At 47.5% G+C, this 17,465-nt stretch overlaps 1 protein-coding gene across 7 annotated transcripts in view; it reads left to right on the top strand.

Moving 5' to 3' along the window:
* Positions 1-4,482: 4,482 nt before the first annotated feature.
* LOC140711095 (SH3 domain and tetratricopeptide repeat-containing protein 1-like) overlaps positions 4,483-17,465 on the top strand; it is a 31,632-nt gene continuing 18,649 nt past the window's right edge. For 2 of the 7 annotated variants that reach the window (XR_012092227.1, XR_012092226.1), the window contains exon 1: positions 11,730-13,078. Coding sequence is in view for 1 of the 7 variants with exons in the window: in XM_073014021.1 (XP_072870122.1) it covers positions 13,039-13,078 (40 nt within the window). In the remaining 6 variants the exon portion in view is untranslated. Of the gene's footprint in view, positions 5,102-11,729; positions 13,079-16,263; positions 16,443-17,465 lie in introns of those variants that run through there. The other 5 variants (XR_012092230.1, XR_012092229.1, XR_012092228.1 and 2 more) reach the window with 5 other exon arrangements.

Below are 17,465 nucleotides of genomic sequence, written 5' to 3' on the forward strand. Positions count from 1 at the left end.
AGCTACTCAGGAGACTGAGGCAGGAAAATCACTTGAACCCCAGAGGTGGAGGTTACAGTGAGCCTAGATTGCGTCATTGCACTCCAGTCTGGGTGACAAGGGTTAAACTCCGTCTCAACATAAATAAATAAATAAATAAAGCAAGAAATATGTATTTATGTCTAAATATATAATTACAATACATAAATGTGTATATAAATATACATTTATTATAAATTTATTAATATATGAAATATGTTTATTTCTGAGATAGGGTCTGGCTCTGTCACCCAGGCTGGAGTGCAGTGGCACTATCATAGCTCATTGGAGCCTTGAACAGATGGCTCAAGGGATCCTCCCACGTCAGCCTCCTGAGTGGCTAGGATTGGATGCACACACCACCATGCCTAGCTAATTTTATCATTTTTTGTGGAGACAGGGTCTTCCTTTTTTGCCTAAGCTGGGCTTGAACTCCTGGGCTCAAGTGATCTTCCTGCCTCAGGCTTCCAATGTGTTAGACGTGGGCCACTGCATCTGGTCTAATGCATTTTTAAATTGCGAGTTCATATTATTTGATATTTTTAAGTACTGAATGTGTTGAACAATCAACTTGCAGAATTCCTGAACAATGGATGGTCAGCTCTCATGTCCTGGTTCAAATCGCCCCAGCACACCATGGCTAGAAACCTTTCAGCCAACTTCCAATTATGTCTCCCGGGGCAAGACAATGTCACTTGGCCGATCCCCACTAAGAGGGACTCTGGAAAGGCAAGAAACTATTCTGTTCTCTATAACGGAACCTCACCAGGGAGAAGGCAGCTGGGAGGGCCAGCTGGGCCCTTCAACCAGAAGCTTCCACCATCGACCCACTGCCCTAGAACTACACCGTGCTGGGCATTTGGGACACTGTTATGAGCAAAAGTTTCCACTTTTCTTCTCATGGGACCTTCATGCTAGTGGCAAGAGACAATTTTTTTTTTTTTTTTTGAGACAGAGTTTTGTTCTTGTCACTCAGGCTGGAGTGCAATGGTGTCATCTCGGCTCACTGCAACCTCTGCCTTCTGGATTCAAGCAATTCTCCTGCCTCAGCCTTCCGAGTAGCTGGGATTACAGGATTGCACCACCACGTCTAGCTAATTTTTGTATTTTTAGTAGAGATGGGGTTTCACCATGTTGGCCCGGCTGGTCTGGAACTCCTAAGCCACTGCACCCAGTCAAGAGGGAGATTTTCAATCAATAAGTAGAATTATGATGAATGCCAGAAAGAAGAATGTGTGTGATGGGGAGGGGACCTAAGTTATTGTCTCACATTTTAACACTTTCGTAGGCAAAAACTAACAACTGAGAAGCTTAAAACAACACACACCTTTAAGCCAATTTTGGCAAGCTAGTAGTTGAGCATATTTTAGCGGATCCTGTGTTTGGGATCTCAGCCAAGCAGCTGGGCTGCATCCTCATCTGAGGCTCCACCAGGGCAGAATCCATTTCCAGGCCCGCTGAGGTTACTGGCAGAATTCATTTCCTCAGACCCGCTTGGCAAGGGCCCAGCTTTTTGCTTCCTTGCCTACGGGGCCCCTCCAAAGGTCCTTTCTCAGCACAGCATCTCCTTCCTGGAGCGCCTGCAGGTGGAACCTTCCTTTCTAGTGTGCGAAGGTGATGCACTGTGACAGTGACATCCCATTGCTTTTGCCAGGCTCTATGGGTTAGAAGCCAGTCACCGGTTTGCTCGTACCCAAGGTCAGGAAGACTATGCAAGGGCATAGGTTATTGGGGGGTCAGTCACTTTAGGGTGTGGCTGCCACCACTGAACTTGGTGAGAATTTAAGGGTTGGTAGGAGCTGGCCAGGTACAGGGGTGAGGGTGTGTCAGGCAGGGGTGAGGGCATGGAGGGGGATGCAGAGGCCTGCACCCTGGAATGTCCTTTCACTCCCTGAGGTTTTGTTCTCCTGATCCCTGAGTACATCCCAGAACACAGTGGGGCCCTAGCAGGGGAGAGGTAGGGAAGCATGTGTTGTTCATCTGGGGAGCTTGTTAGGCAAATCAGATTAGGGGCCAGGCTTTCAGTGGTGGGTGTGAGCGTGGGAGTGATGAGTGTACAGGTGTCTGTGGGAATAAGTGATGGGGATGGGGTTAGCCCCAGCCACCATGAAGACCTTAACTGTGCATCCACCCATCCCAGCAGCATCCCTGAGTGAGTGCCTTCATGGTGAAGGTCCTGCTTTGCACATAGAAGTGAATCAGAGTGGGACACTGCCTTGCCTTAGAGATGTCACACTTCTCCTTCTTCTTCGTTTTTTGTATTTTTGTTTGTTTGTTTGTTTTTGTTTTTGTGTGTGTGTGTGTGTTTTTTTTTTTTTTTTTTTTTAAGCTTACAACAGAGTCTCACTCTGTTGCCCAGCCTGGAATGCAGTGGTGTGATGTTGGCTCACTGCAACCACTGCCTCCCAGGTTCTAGCAATTTTCCTGCCTCAGCCTCCTGGGTAGGGGAGCTGGGACGATGGGCACGCATTACCATGCCTGGCTAATTGTTGTATTTTAGTTTCACTGTATTGACCAGGCTGGTCCCAGTCTCCTGGCCTCAACCGATCTGCCCGCCACAGCCTCCCAAAGCGCTGTGACTATACGCGTAAGCCACCACACTGGGCGAGAGGTCACACTCCATGCCAAGTGGGTGGCAGCGACTCAGACAGCACCCCAGCTGGTGCTGGGAGTGAGGGGTGCTCAGTGTCCTAGGAAGGCAGAGGGCTGCATGAGAGGTTCAGGGAGGAAGGACTGGAGGAGGATTTGAGATTTTCACCTGAGCAGCTGGGTGGATGGAGGGGCTGTTTACAGAGAATCACAAGAATGTGGATGAGCAGGTTAGGGCACTAATAAAGCACTCTGTTTTGGAAAATTTGAGATGCTTCCCTCTGTCCAGCTGGGGCTTTGGGAAGGGTCAGGGCTGGGCATCTGACTGGGATGGATGTCTCTGGCTGGCAGCAGAGCATGTGGATGGTTTGTGAAGCCCGGAAGGGCATGAGATTTCCTGTGGCAGTGCGCACTGCAAATGGAAGGGCATTTGGCCTGAGCCCAGACATATACAAGTTGGGCAGAGCAGCTACGGAAGTACAGAAAAACCAACGGTGTGGGGGCACATGAAGCAGGAATCTCAAATAAGATGAGGAAAGAGGTTTTAAAGACGATCAGGGCTGGGGACAGTGGTTCATGCCTGTAATCCCAACACTTTGGGAGGATGAGACGAGAGGATAGCTTGAGGCCAGGAGTTTGAGACCACCCTGGGCAACATAGGGAGATCCCATTTCTATAAATAAATAAACACCATTGGTACTTGGCATTTCGGGTGGGGAACAGCAAACACATGAAAGCTCTGAGGCAGGAAAGGGAAGTGATTAGTGCTCGCTCCTGGTTCCTTTATCAGACCTTAAAGAGATGCAGAGACATTTCAGGTACTCCTTAGCCGAGCTCCTTCAGGGAAGGCCTAAGTTCACTTCTACTTCCCATCTATTAATTTTTTTTTTTTTTTTTTTTTTTTTTTTTGGAGACAGAGTCTCACTCTGTGGCCCAGGCTGGAGCACATGCAGTGGCACGATCTAAGCTCACTGCAACCTCCACCTCCCGGGTTCAAACGATTCTCCTGCCTCAGCTTTCCCAGTAGCGGGACCACAGGTACACGCCACCACGATCGGCTAAGTTTTTGTATTTTTAGCAGAGGTGGGGTTTCATCTTGTTGGCCAGGCTGGTTTCGAACTCCTGGCCTCAAGTGATCCACCTGCCTCCGCCCCACAAAGTACTGGGATTCCAGGCGCGAGCCACAGCGCCCGGACCTTCTTCAGTCCTAACGCCCACCATACGTGCTTCCAAATGTTTGCTGAATGGCAAGGTGAACGAGTGAATGGGACTATGTGACTTCCGGCAGCAGGCAATCCTATTCCTTGGACCTCTGTTTCACTTTTTGTAAAGCAAGCCTGTCTCTCGCTCTCTGCCCTAAAAGCCTGAGTTCTGGGCTTGAGATGAGCGCGTCCTGTAGACCAGACTGCAGGTGGACGCTGAGCTGGGTCTTCTAGAAGGCCAGGATCCGGTCAGCTCTTGGGTCCAGTCCTCCCGCGGGACTCGGTATGCCCAGTACCAGCGCCTTCCCGCCCAACCTCCATTTGTTCCCCCAGGCCCCGCCCTCTCCGTGCAGCTCGCTCTCCATTGGCCGGGGGGCGGGCCCTGGGCGCCTGCCTCCGCTGGGAGTGGGGCGGCGGGCGGGGCGGCGGGCGGCAGGCGGGGCCCTGTGCACCTGCACGGTGTGTGTCCAGGCCGCAGCCCCGCGCCAGCTGCAGCTCCTTGCTCCGAGCCGGATCCTGAGCGGAGAACACGCGCTGAAGCGGCAGCGGCGGCCCCGCCCCGGGACTCCATTGTTGAGGCTGCCTCCGCTCTGTAGGCTACTCAGCTGCGCTCCAGTCGGCCCAGGCGCCGCGGCGAGGAGCAGGCGCTGTGAGCCGGTGGCCTGAGGTGAGACCGGGCGACGGGGTCTCCGGACCGGGCGGGGGTCTCTGCCCCGGGCGTGGCGGCTCCGAGTTGGATTCCGCAGGGTCCGAAGTCAGGATGCGAGGTCCTTGCGCCTGGGCTTTGTCTCGGCGTCGGGTGGCACCGGGGGCTTCGCGCCTACTGCGATACCGCGTGGGCCTGCGCGGGGGTCCCGGTCGCCCTGCGGGTGGGGGCCGGTCCCCACTGCTCCCCGGCTCCCCGCGTCTGCCGCGGAAGGGGCTGCATGGACCCGGGCGCTGGCTTCTGAGCCGAGATGGCGTCACTGCACTCCAGCGTGGGCGACCGAGTGAAACTCCGTCTCGGAAAAAAAAAACTTGGTAAAGTGTTTTACCCAGCCTAGGTATGTGTGGTAGAGCCGAATGAAAGCTTAGAAAAAGACGACTTGAGAACTAGCCCAGCAGAGGAATCAGGTGGGATGTGTTGTTACTGAGTAAGTGAAATTTGCACCTGTTTTCTCCCAGGCCTCGTTGAGTTGTGTACAACAGAGAGCTCAGGTGTTGGGGGCAGTTGACCGGTTGAAGAATGCATTGCTATTATGGGAGGAACATTGGGCTTTGAAAAAGCAGAACTGGATCCACGTTCTTGCCTGGTAACTCTAAGTATCATCTAGTTTGTAAAGGGGAATGCAGTTCACTGAAAAATTCTTATGACAGTGCGGAAAGGATTGGGGTGTCTGCATTGTTTTGTGTAATATAGGTCATATGAACGAGCATTTAGGCTGGAGGGAGGCTTTTCATCTCTGTAACTTTACTTTCACAGGACAATTCCATCACGATTTGAAGATTTTGAGTCAAAACTACATTATTCTGCTATGTGTTTCGGGGCAAATGTATACATACAATTTGCTTAAATATTTCAGATGATACAAGAATATATGTGTGGGGTAAAAAGCTGAAATTTGCATTCTCCCTTCTCTAGAAGTAACCATTGTCAATAGTTAAGTCTGTTTTCCAGCTATTTTGTATACTATAAATACACTGTGAACATTTGAGTGTATATAGACCTGTATGTTACACACAGTTTTAGAGATGGAATATTGCTGTGTTGCCCATGCTAGTCTCAAAATCCTGGGCTCAAGTGACCGTCTTGCTTCAACCTCGCAAAGTTTTGGAATAACAGGCATGAGCCACCGCGCCTGGCCTGCATGAGTATATTTACTAATTGCTAAGTTACTCTGTTCAATACGTGGCTATTGAACTCCCCCATGTGCCAAGCATTGTTCTGAATACGTTATATGCACCAATTCACTTAATTTTTAGAGCAGCTCTATTATTGTGGCCCTTTTACAGTGAGGAAACGTACCACAGAGAGGCTGGGGACGTTGTCTAACATCACACAGCCGGTGGTGTTGGAATTGAGGTTTGAACCCAGACAGCTGGCTTCAGATCTCTTAGCTGTTATCATAGACGGCACACCCAAACCTTAGGGCCCTCCCAAGCCTTGCCTCCGATACGGGCTCGCCTGAGCTCTGCGAGCGCCGTGTATGTGAGGTTTCTTTCCTCTTTAAGAACAGAAGTCTTGGAATTGTCGCAGACCCTGGTAGGACCTCTTGAGGACCAAAAACAGGGATTCTTCAAGCCTGCCCCAAGGGCCAGATCTCTGATTTAGCTACTTGGAAGGTAGATGTGGAAGAGAGTAATTTTACCAGAACAAAAAGTCAGGATGGCTGGGCTGACTTGGCCAGACGCAGTGCCTCATGCCTGTAATCCCAGCACTTTGGGAGGCTGAGGCAGGTGGATCACCTGAGGTCGGGAGTTCAAGAGCAGCCTGGCCAAGAAGTTCAAATTCCGTCTCTACTAAAAATATAAAAATTAGCTGGGCGTGTTGGCGGGTGCCTGTAATCCCAGGTACTTGGGAGGCTGAGGCAGGAGAATTGCTTGAACCCGGGAGGCAGAGGTGGCAGTGAGCTAAGATTATGCCACTGCACTCCAGCTTGGGTGACAGAGCGAGACTCCGTCTCAAAAAACAAGAAGAAGAAGAAGGGGGAAGGGGAATGGCTGGGCTGACTCATAGGGAAGAGGCCCTGCAGCAGCCGTAGGACCTTGGCCACTTGGGTGGAAAAGAAGGAAGGAAGAGCTTCACCCATGGCGGTGACCTGGACTGCAGAAACCACATTAAACAGTCCACATCCTGGAGCCTGGCCACCCCATTTGCTTCTCTTCTCCTTGGGTAGAGGGTGTGGGGAGCTTTCTACCCTGGAGGTTGAGCAGCGCAGCTTCTAACCAGGGTAGGCATTTTTCTGTCCCTGGGAATACAGACAGCATTCTCATAAGCAGGCCAAATCCTCCTGAACAGCTTTTTGTAGGGTGGGGTGGGGTGGGGCAGAGGGTCATTTTGACTCATAGGTGCCTTTTCCACTTTCACTGCTGATAACTGTGTTACAGATGAAAGTTTTGTTTTTGACACTGAAGAGGGCTTAAAAGAGTGAGCTATTATGGCACATCTAAGTCTGCTAAAATAGAACCACGGGGGAGTGTAGGAAAATCTCTTCTAAATTATGGATCATATATGGTGAACGTTAAAAGCCACGTGTACCTAAGTTGAAAAATCAAAACATGTCTTGTATTTGGGTGACCCCGGTAATTCCGGATGCCACTGTGCCTTGTGTAAACCCAGGATGCTGAGGTGTAGGGATCAACAGGCTTTTTCAGGACATCTGTGCTTCTCCCTTGGGGTAAAGTGGGGCAGCAGTAGGAGCGCACAGCTGTTGGGCCCCTAATATTTGTCAGCTGTTTTACATGTGAGATTCCATTTAATGCAATCTTGGAGGTAAAATTATGTTATTGAAGATGAAGATAGAGGCTTAGAGAAGTTAAGAAAATTGTTCAAGATCACGTCATTTGTTTTGTTTTGCTTTGTTTTGTTTTGTTTTGAGACAGAGTTTTGCTCTTCTTGCCCTGGCTGGAGTGCAATGGTGCAATCTCGGCTCACCACAACCTCTGCTTCCCAGGTTCAAGTGATTCTCCTGCCTCAGCCTCCCGAGTAGCTGAGATGACAGGCATGCGCCACGATGCCAGGCTGATTTTGTATTTTTTGTAGGGACGGAGTTTTTCTATATTGGTTAGGCTGGTCTTGAACTCCCAACCTCGGTTAATCTGCCCAACTCGGCCTCCCAAAGTGCTTGAATTACAGGTGCGAGCCACCACGCCTGACCAAGGCCATGTAATTTCTTAAGTGCAAAGATGAAGTACTTGATGAACCCAGAAGTTTCACTTCAAGGCCCTTGATATTTCCATAACACCTGGTTCCTTCCCTGGTTGGTGGGAGTGACTGAAGAACTCAAGGAAGCTGTGTTTTGTGGAAAGAGGACCTGAGGGGTGTATGGTCTTTCCAGGCTTGGAATCTGCCATGCTGGGCTTCTGAATTGTATAGCTTGACCATATAGAGAAGCCCCTCATTTAAGACTTATTCTTCGGGGGAAATAAAGGAAAGCCGCCCACATGAGATAGGCAGAGGCGACTTTCTCAGAGCTGCTGTGGCAAGAAAGTCAGCACCAACACTTGCGTGTGGCAGAGACTGACATGCAAGTGAGTGGCGGATGAGGAGTGGGGAAGCTTCAGGATGGAAAGAACGGCTCCCAGTGGAGGCTGTTGTGGGGGCTGGAGGCGGCTGTGCAGAAGTGGGGTGTCCTATGTGATTGGTTAGGGGCATATTTGGCTTTCTCTGAATGATCCTAACTGGAAACAGGGGCCAAAATTAGGGTGGCTGTCAGTTTTGAGTCAAGTCCTGGCCACGTGGACAGAGTTGTGGTTTAGTCTCTGGGTTGTGGAGAGAGAGCAGTCTGGCTTCCTGTCTGATGTGCTAGCCTGGCTGGCCTCCTGGCTGTTGACTGTAGATAGGGGATTGGTTTCCTGGGTGGGCAGCTACAGGTTGTGATCTGAGTTCTGTCTTTCTACATATGATCAGGCATGGTCTGTTTGTATATTCAGCCCCTCATTTTTCTTGTCAGTAAAAATATCAAGTGACAAATTGGACACATTGGGAAGTTTTTAGATGTCTGTGTCCCCTGGAGGAAGTTTTGACGTTCACATTTAATCAGAATGAATGTAAACAATTGGGCCATTTATCTTGAAGATGTAAAATAGGAAATCTTCAACAATACTACCTCGGCGCCATTGCCTCTCTGTCCATCGTTAGGGAATGTGTTTTTATCCACCGCCGGCTCATCGTCCACCAGTTTGTGGTTGATCCACTTCTCTATACGTCTTGTCTTGTGTGCAACTCATTGTTTGCTAGTGTTAGCTTTCCCCTTCGTCAGTGTAGTTTATTTGTGTAGCCTCTGTTGGTAGGAAGTTATTTGTGGAATTTGTGAATGGAAGGGACCTTGGAGGTCTGCTAGGTCGACCCAGTGATTTTAGAGATAAACGGAAATACAGGGAAATGTTCCAGCTTTTTTGGTGACAAAACCAGGAATAGAAAGCAGTGTTCTTTGTGCCACAATGTCATTGGAAGACAGCTCAATGTGGGCCTAAAATGCAGAGTAACTAACTTTCATTTATCTCTGCTTCTGACTCTTGTTATCAGACATTTTAAATTGACCTAAATGTGTTAGCAGAAATATGAAAAGTCCTGACTTGTTTACATACAAGGTACTTTGTCACCTACTCATTTGGGTTTTTTTCCAACAACAACAAGGATTTCAAGGATTGAAAAGACATTGTTACAAACTGAATGTTTATGTCTCCCCCAGATTCTTGTACTGGAGCCCTAACTGCCAGTGTGATGGTATTAGGGGATAGGACCTTTGGGAGGTGATTAGGGTTAGATGAGGTCATGAGCATAGGCCCTGGTCTGACAGGATTGGTGCCCTTAGAAGAAGAGAAACTAGGCCAGGTGTGGTGGCTCACACCTGTAATCCCAGCACTTTGGGAGTCCGAGGTGGGCAGATCACGAGGTCAGGAGATTGAGACCATCCTGAAATCCTGTTTCTACTAAACATACGAAAATTAGTTGGGTGTGGTGGCACGTGCCTGTAATCCCAGCTACTCGGGAGGCTGAGGCAGGAGAGTTGCTTGAACCAGGGAGTCGGAGGTTGCAGTGAGTTGAGATTCTGCCACTGCACTCCAGCCTGGTGACAGAGCGAGAGTCTGTCTCCAAAAAAAAAAAAAAAAAAAAAAAAGAAGAAGAAGAGGAGAAAGCAGAGAGCTCGCACTGTCCTGGTGTGAGGAAACAAGAAGAAAGGTGGCTGTCTGCAAGCCAGGAAGAGGTCCCTGTCAGGGAACTGAGTCGGCCGACACTTTGATCTTGGACTTCCAGCCTCGAGAGCTGTGAGAAATAAACTAATGCTTAAACCACACAGCCTATGGTGTTTTTGATGGTATTTGCCTATGGTATTATGGCCATCTGATTTGACTGATACAGAGATGGTTCCAGAATACTGTAGCCTGTATCTGAGTTGGTGATGCCATGAAAATAAATGTGGTAGTTCATTCCTTTATATAAAGATAGTGCTGTGAGCCGAGTGCCTTTGCTCATGTCTTAGTTGAGTCTTGTTTTCTTATAATAGCTTCCTAATTTCTCTTTTCCCCCTCTAATTTATATTATATCGCTGGATTAAATCATATATGGTATGATTTTATACTTTATGTATATACAAACTTGTAGTGATTTTATTTCATTTGATTTGATTTTTGAGACATGCCCTTGCTCTGTTGCTCAGGCTGGAATGCAGGCGTGTCATGACAGCTCACTGTAACCCTAAATTCCTGGGCTCAAGTGATCCTCCCGCCTCAGCCTCCTGAGTAGCTGGGACTACAGGTGTGCTATCCTGCCTAGCTAATTTTTAAATTTTTTGTAAGGACAGTCTTGCTGTGTTGTCCAGAGTGGTTTCAAACTCCTGGCCTCAAGCAGTCCTCTCGCCTCAGCCTCTCAAAGCACTGGATTACAGGCATGAGCTGTCACACCCGGCCCAGTGATTTTTCATTGTTAAGATCGAGGACAGATTCTCTGGCTTGGCATTCAAGGCTCATGATCGGGGCGTGATATGCAAATTTGGGTTTCGTGTTTCCATTCACACCATCAGCCTTGCACTCCAGCTTGTTGTCTAAGCCCTCTTCTGAAGCCCAGACTGAGAGCTGCACTTAGAATTTATACCTTCTCATCTCTTCATCGTCTTCGCCTATGTTCTTATCTCCATCTGGGACATCGTCTCCACACTTCTGCCTCTTTAAATCTTCTCCATCCTTCAAGACTTGAAATACTTCTGTTACATGATCCCCGCTCTGACGTCCAAACTAGAATTAATCTTTCTTCCTTTGAACTCTGATAGTGCTTTATGTTTTTCATCCTTTAATTATACAGCAGTCCTGTGTGTTAGATATTATTATTCTCCCAGTTTTTCATAGTTACTTTGAAAATATTTGCTGTAGTCACATATTTGGAATAGGTAATATGAGCGACAATCAAAAGGTTCTGGAGAGTGAAAGGCAGTTCTACTCCCATCACTGCCCTGTGATCACTCTTGCCAGTTTTTGTTTGTTTGTTTGTTTTTCCAAGGCAGAGTCTTGCTCTGTCACCAGGCTGGTGTGATCTCCGCTCACTGCAGCCTCCGCCTCCCGGGTTCAAGCGGTTCTCCTGCCTCAACCTCCTGAGTAGCTGAGACTACAGGTGTGCACCACCATGCCCAGATAAGTTTTGTATTTTGAGTAGAGACGGTGTTTCGCCATGTTGGCCAGGATGGTCTGGATATCTTGACCTCGTAATCCACCTGCCTCAGCCTCTCAAAGTGCTGGGATTACACACGTGAGCCACTGCACCCAGCCTATGTGTCTTGTTTTTAAAAACACAGATGTTGGCATAAGATAAACACGGTGGTCCACCGGTAAGTATTTAGGTTGTTCCCAACCTTTTGCATTAATCAATGCTGAGATGTACATAATTCTTGCATATTTGCGTGAATATGTTCATAGGATGCATTGCTAGAAATGGAATTGTGGGATCCAGGGTTCTGTGCATTTTAAATATTGATGGGTGTTGCCGGATTCCCTTCCGTTAGGGCCATACCGTTATCTCACTGTCAATGTGTAAGGGCGCCTGTTTCTATTTCCTTGCCAACAGCTTCTTCTCAACTTTTTTGTTTGACATCACACACACACACACACACACACACACCCACACACATACACACACATACACACACACAGATACACACACACACCCACACACACACACACACACACAGATACACACACACACACACACACATACACACACACACACACACACACACACAAATAGCCCGCTTGTTCCAAAAGCATGGACATTTTACATTTCTACTTACAGTGTGCGCACACTGACTGAAGCTCTGTGTTGCAGTGATATGTGTTGCTAGGATTGTGGCTCTGTTTCGAATTTGCTAGCCAGGCTATGGCTTTCCAGTCAGGTATTTCTTGTTTTGTTCATGCTGTTGCTGTCCTTGGGCTGTGTGAATTTCCCTCCACTGCCCAGCCAGATTTCCCTTCCGGTGGACGGGCTTAGTGTCTCATCCAGCAGCCCTGTGCCCTGGTGATCTGGGCCGAGTGTGTCATCCGATGGCCCTGTTTCCTGGTGACCTGGGCCGAGTGTCTCATCTGGCAGCCCTGTTTCCTGGTGACCTGGGCCGAGTGTCTCATCCGGCAGCCCTGTTTCCTGGTGATCTGGGCTGAGTGCCTCCATGAGAAGTTGCACCCATCTTCTCCAGTAGTGCATCATTTCACAGCAAGCAACACATTTTCACCACGTTTCTAGTGGGACATGTGCTAGCTCTTTTCTGGGCATCAGCAGACCTGGCTTTTTTCTGGTTCAAGCAACAGCTGGTGAGTTACCAAAGACAAGTCGCATCTGGCCCCTGGTCCTTTGCTTTATAAGTAGAATCACAGTCCGAGTGGGCATCACTGCCCTGGTCTCTCTGCGGTGCTGAGTGTTGTGGGGATGATGGCTAAGTGTCAGGGTGCATTTCCACCACTAGGGGATTACAGTCCAGCAAAGACACAGGAGGAAAGCTAACAGCCCCGGGCAGGTACACAGAACCAGAGGAGTTTGGAAGGGTGGTTCCAAGCTCCGTGGTGTGATTGATGTGATCACAATAAACATTTTATCTCTAAGTCTTGGGCCATTGGACCAAGAGAAGAGAGAGCTGGTGTTGAGTTGTAGTGAGAGGTGTGTGGTTCGTGTACCTGCTGAGCCTGGCTGGGACTCAATTCCATTTTACCTTCTGTTTCCACCTTTTTCATGCTCCTGCTTGTTTCTCCAGAAAAAATTGCAATAAATTCTTTTCAAAAATTTTACAAAAGCCATAGATGCTTATTGAAAATAGTTCAAATGATATAGAAGACAGAAAGATAGTGAATGTTTTTCTGTTGTGTGTTTGGATGAATGTGTCTTTGGGGTAGTCACTATTAACACTGGGTGTATTTCCTTCCAGATCTTTTCCAGTGTACCTACAAATATGTATGTACACTTTGTAAAGAACAAAATAGTACCTGATAAACACTGAGTCTCCCTACTCCCACTGCGCAGTCTACGTGGACATCCTTTCATGGTGATACGATGAGACCTGATCGACTCCTTTTGTTCGCTGGAGTGACAGGTAATAATAGCAACAGATAACTCACCTTCAGCGGGCATTTAGCATGTGGCAGGGTCTGTGCTCCAGGCAGGCTACATGAAGTGGGTCTTAAGGCTTTTTACAACAATGCTATGGGTGAACACAGTGATTGTTAACATTTTGCAAATGATAGAATTGCAGTAGAGAGAAGCAGAGCTGCTTGCTCAAACTCATGGCACGATTCCCGAGAGAGAGAACACTTTTAAAACAATTGTTGTTATAGCCAGGTGATTCACGATCATTTCAAGAAATAGTGCATTCAGTGAATAGATTTCAGGGTCTGGTACAGTCTGGGAGTTGTTCCTGAAAATGTACTGGGCTAGAGGTAAGGGAACGGTCCATTGGCCCTGGGACCCTAGTGCAAGGAGGGAGGTCCCGGGGAGAGGGGGCATGGAGAGGAGGTCTCTGAACAAACCTTGCAACATCCATTTCTGCCGAATCTGGCCCGAGGTCTGGTTCTTGACATGTACACTTTTCAGAGATACTTGGTTTTGATTTTTATCATGGCTCACCTGAGCAGCCATGGTTTCAAACTGCCTGGAGATGTGGTCTGGAAGGCCAGTGCTATGCCCATCCTTCCCGCTCCTGCAGGAGGGGAGTCATCCTGGGACTAGAGGGCTTCGCCTGTAATCAGCTATCTCATAATAAGTGGATTTGATGCTGGTTTCGCTAGGTCAGGAAATTTCCCATTTGGAAGGAAAACGGATACTTGTTTTTGGGTTTTGCTGAAGAGTCACAGGGTTTAGAGCAGGGACTGGAAGTTTGTTGAGACACATGTGAGTGCACTCAAACATCTTCCATGAAGCGGGGAAATAAACAGTGTTCCAGAGAGGTCCCTGGCTTTGGGATATAAATATTTCTGTAACAGAATGGTACTGGATGTCTGCTGTATTTTTTTCTCTACTATTTTGGCAAGTTTTATTTGGGTGTGTGTCTCCTGTACAGAAGGTATGACATCAGTTTTTGCCACCAAGTATTTACAGCCGTCGGTGCCTCCTATGTGGGTCACTTTTGTGCTGTGGTTTCTTTGCGGAAATTGTAGGTCTCCTACCCAAAGCACATTGCCCATTTCAAGATGCTCCTGGTTTCTGAACACCTGTGGCAGTGCCTTCCATGTGGGTGAAGCCAGCCGAGAAAGTATCCCTCCCCAGGAGGTGGGGATTGGTGATTGCCTGAGGGAGGAGGCCGGGGATGAGCCCTGGACTAGAACTTGTCACCGGCTGCTTTTCCTTCCCCTCCTCTCCCTCCTATTTTTCCACCACCCCCACTTTTTAAAAATTTCTTATAAAAAATTAAGCAATTATTTTGGTTTCGTTTATTCACTATTCCTTGCTAATTTTATGCAGAGTGAGCCTGGGACAATGGGAAGGAAAGTTGTACTTAGCTTCAGATGATCCTACCAGCCCAGCATTGAGGGGCTTCCACCAGGCGGCATTATCAAGTGGCATTGTGGAGGTTCTCCTTTCAGTCCTCAGCGTTAACCAGCAGAGGCAGGTGATACTTATTCCTGGTTAATGTTGAGGAAGTTGAGCTCAAAGTGGCTAAGGGAACTTCCCAAAGTCACATAGGAAGTAGCAGAGTAGAACCAAACACAGATTGTCTCTGAATCAGGCAGGTCATCAGATTCCAAAATGGGCTCTTACTTTTTGGAGGTCAAAAAGCTGAACAGACACAGATCTATCTTTCTTTCTTTCTTTCTTTCTTTCTCTCTTTCTTTCTCTCTTTCTTTCTTTCTCTCTTTCTCTCTTTCTCTCTGTCTTTCTGTCTGTCTGTCTTTCTTTCTTTCTTTCTTTCATTTTCTTTCTCCTCCTCCTCTTCTTCTTCTTCTTCTTCTTTTTCCTCTCCTCCCTCTCCTCCCTCTCCTCCCCCTCCTCCCCCTCCTCCTCCTTCTTCTCCTCCTTCTACTCCTCCTCCTTCTCCTCCTTTCTCCTTTCTTCTTCTTACTTCTTCTTTCTTCTTCTTTCTTCTCCTTCTTTCTTCTCCTTCTTCTTTCTTCTCCTTCTCCTTCTTCTTTCTTCTTCTTCTTTCTTCTTCTTCTTCTTCTTCTTCTTCTTCTTCTTCTTCTTCTTCTTCTTCTTCTTCCTCCTCCTCCTCCTCCTCCTCCTCCTCCTCCTCCTCCTCCTCCTCCTCCTCCTCCTTCTTCTTCCTTCTTCTTCTTCTTTCTTCTTCCTTCTTCTTCTTCTTCTTCATTTTTTTCTTTTGAGCTAGGTTTTCAGTATGTTGCCTAGGCTGGTCTAGGCTCAAGCTGTTCTCCTGCCTTAGCGTTCTGAGTGCTGGGCTTACAGGTTTGTGTCACCACATCCAAGCGAACAGAGATTTCTTTAAAGAAGATTTACAAATGGCGAAAAAATATGTGAAAAAAATGCTCAGTATCACTTATAATCAGAGAAATGCAAGTCAAAACCACAGTGAGGTATCATCTCACCGGTTAGGATGGGTATTATCAAAAAGACAAAAAATAACAAGTGCTGGCGAGGATATGGATACAAGGGAGCTCTTACACACTGTAGGGGTGTGTAAACTAGAGCAGCTGGCTGGGCGCAGGGCGCACGCTGACATCCCAGCACTTTGGGAAGCCGAGGCCGGCAGATCACCTGAGGTCAGGAGTTTGAAACCAGTCTGGCCAACATGGTGAAACCCCGCCTCTACTAAAAACACAAAAATTAGCTGGGAGCGGTGGATCACACCTGTAATCCCGGTGCTGTTGGGCGGCTGAGGTGGGCGGGTCACTTGAGCCCACGAGTTCAAGACCAGCCTGGCCAACGTGGCGACACCCCATCTCTACTAAAAAATACAAAAATTTGCCAGGTGCAGTGGCGGGCGCCGGTAATCCCACCTACTCAGAAGGCTGAGGCATGAGAACCACTGGAACACGGGAGGCGGATGCTACAGTGAGCAAGCCGAGATTGCACCATTGTATTCCACCCTGGGCAACAGTGAGACTCTGTCGCGAAGAGAAAAAAGAGAAAGAGTAAGAGTAAGCTAGGGCACCCACTATGGCAAACAGTATGGAGGTTCCTCAGAAAACTGCAGATGAAATTACAGTGTGATCCAGTAGTCCCACTACAGTGTAGATACCCAAAGAAAAGGAAATCAGTGTCGGAGGGGCATCCACACCTCTGTTTCCTACAGCACTGTTCACCATAGCCAAGATACGGAATCAGCCTCGGTGTCCAACAGCAGATGATGGATAGAGAAAATGTGGTCTTTATACACAGTGGAGTACTATTCAGCCATAACACAGGATGAAGTCCTGTTATTCTCCGCAACGTGAATGGAACTGGAAGATATTACGAAGTAAGCCAGGAACAGAAAGTCACACAGCACATGTTCTCTTATGTGGAAGGTAAAAAAGAGTGGATCTCATTTGAGTTGAAAGTAGACAGAGGATCCTAGAGGGTGAGAAGGGTGGGGGGAGAGGGAGATAGGGAGAAATTTGTTAAAGGATACAAAATTATAGCTGGATAGGAATAAGTTCTAGTGTTCTATAACATAGGATGACTATAGTTAACAAGAATATATAGTTTCAGGCTGTGCGCGGTGGCTCATGCCTGTAATTCTAGCACTTTGGGAGGCTGAGGTGGGTGAAACACCTGAGGTCAGGAGTTTGAGACCAGCCTGGCCAACGTGGTGAAACCCCATCTGTACTAAAAATACAAAAATTAACCGGGCATAGTGGTGGGTGCCTGTAACCCCAGTTACCAGGGAGGCCGAGGCAGGAGAGTAGCTTGAACCTGGGAAGCAGATGTTGCAGTGAGCTGAGATCACACCACTGCACTCTAGCCTGGGCAACAGAGCAAGACTTTGTCTCAAAAAAAAAAAAAAAAATGTAGTTTCAGATAATTGGAGGAAGGGTATTGAACGTTACCAACACAAAGAAATGATAAATGTTTGAGATGGTGGATATGCTAATTACACTGATCACATACATTACATGTATTATAACATCACTCTGTGTGCTCCATACATATGTACAGTACACAATTATGTGTCAATTAAAAAAGAAAAAGCTGAACTTAGATTGGAATGGCTATGAAGTAGCTAGCTTTTTCATATTTTTGGTATAGACCCTAGGCATTTATGTTAAGTAAACTACCGTTGGCTTTAGGAAATGTTTAGTATTTGAATTTTAGCCTTGCATTTTATAATACAGAGCAGTAAAACTGTAAGTTTACTTTAGATACAGTCACAGGGGTTGGCCGTGATGACTTTTTTATGTAATAAGGGGGAAATATACCTTAATTAATAGGCATACATGCTCATTTTTCTCCCTTGTACACATTTTCAGCTGTTGTACAGGCATTGTGATACTTATGTAAACAGTATACGATATCTTAGGTAGGAATCAGAATTTTAAGGTAAGAATACT

Source organism: Chlorocebus sabaeus, unplaced genomic scaffold (genome assembly GCF_047675955.1).
Source record: "Chlorocebus sabaeus isolate Y175 unplaced genomic scaffold, mChlSab1.0.hap1 unalloc_scaffold_152, whole genome shotgun sequence".
In the NCBI taxonomy this organism is placed as follows: domain Eukaryota; kingdom Metazoa; phylum Chordata; class Mammalia; order Primates; family Cercopithecidae; genus Chlorocebus; species Chlorocebus sabaeus.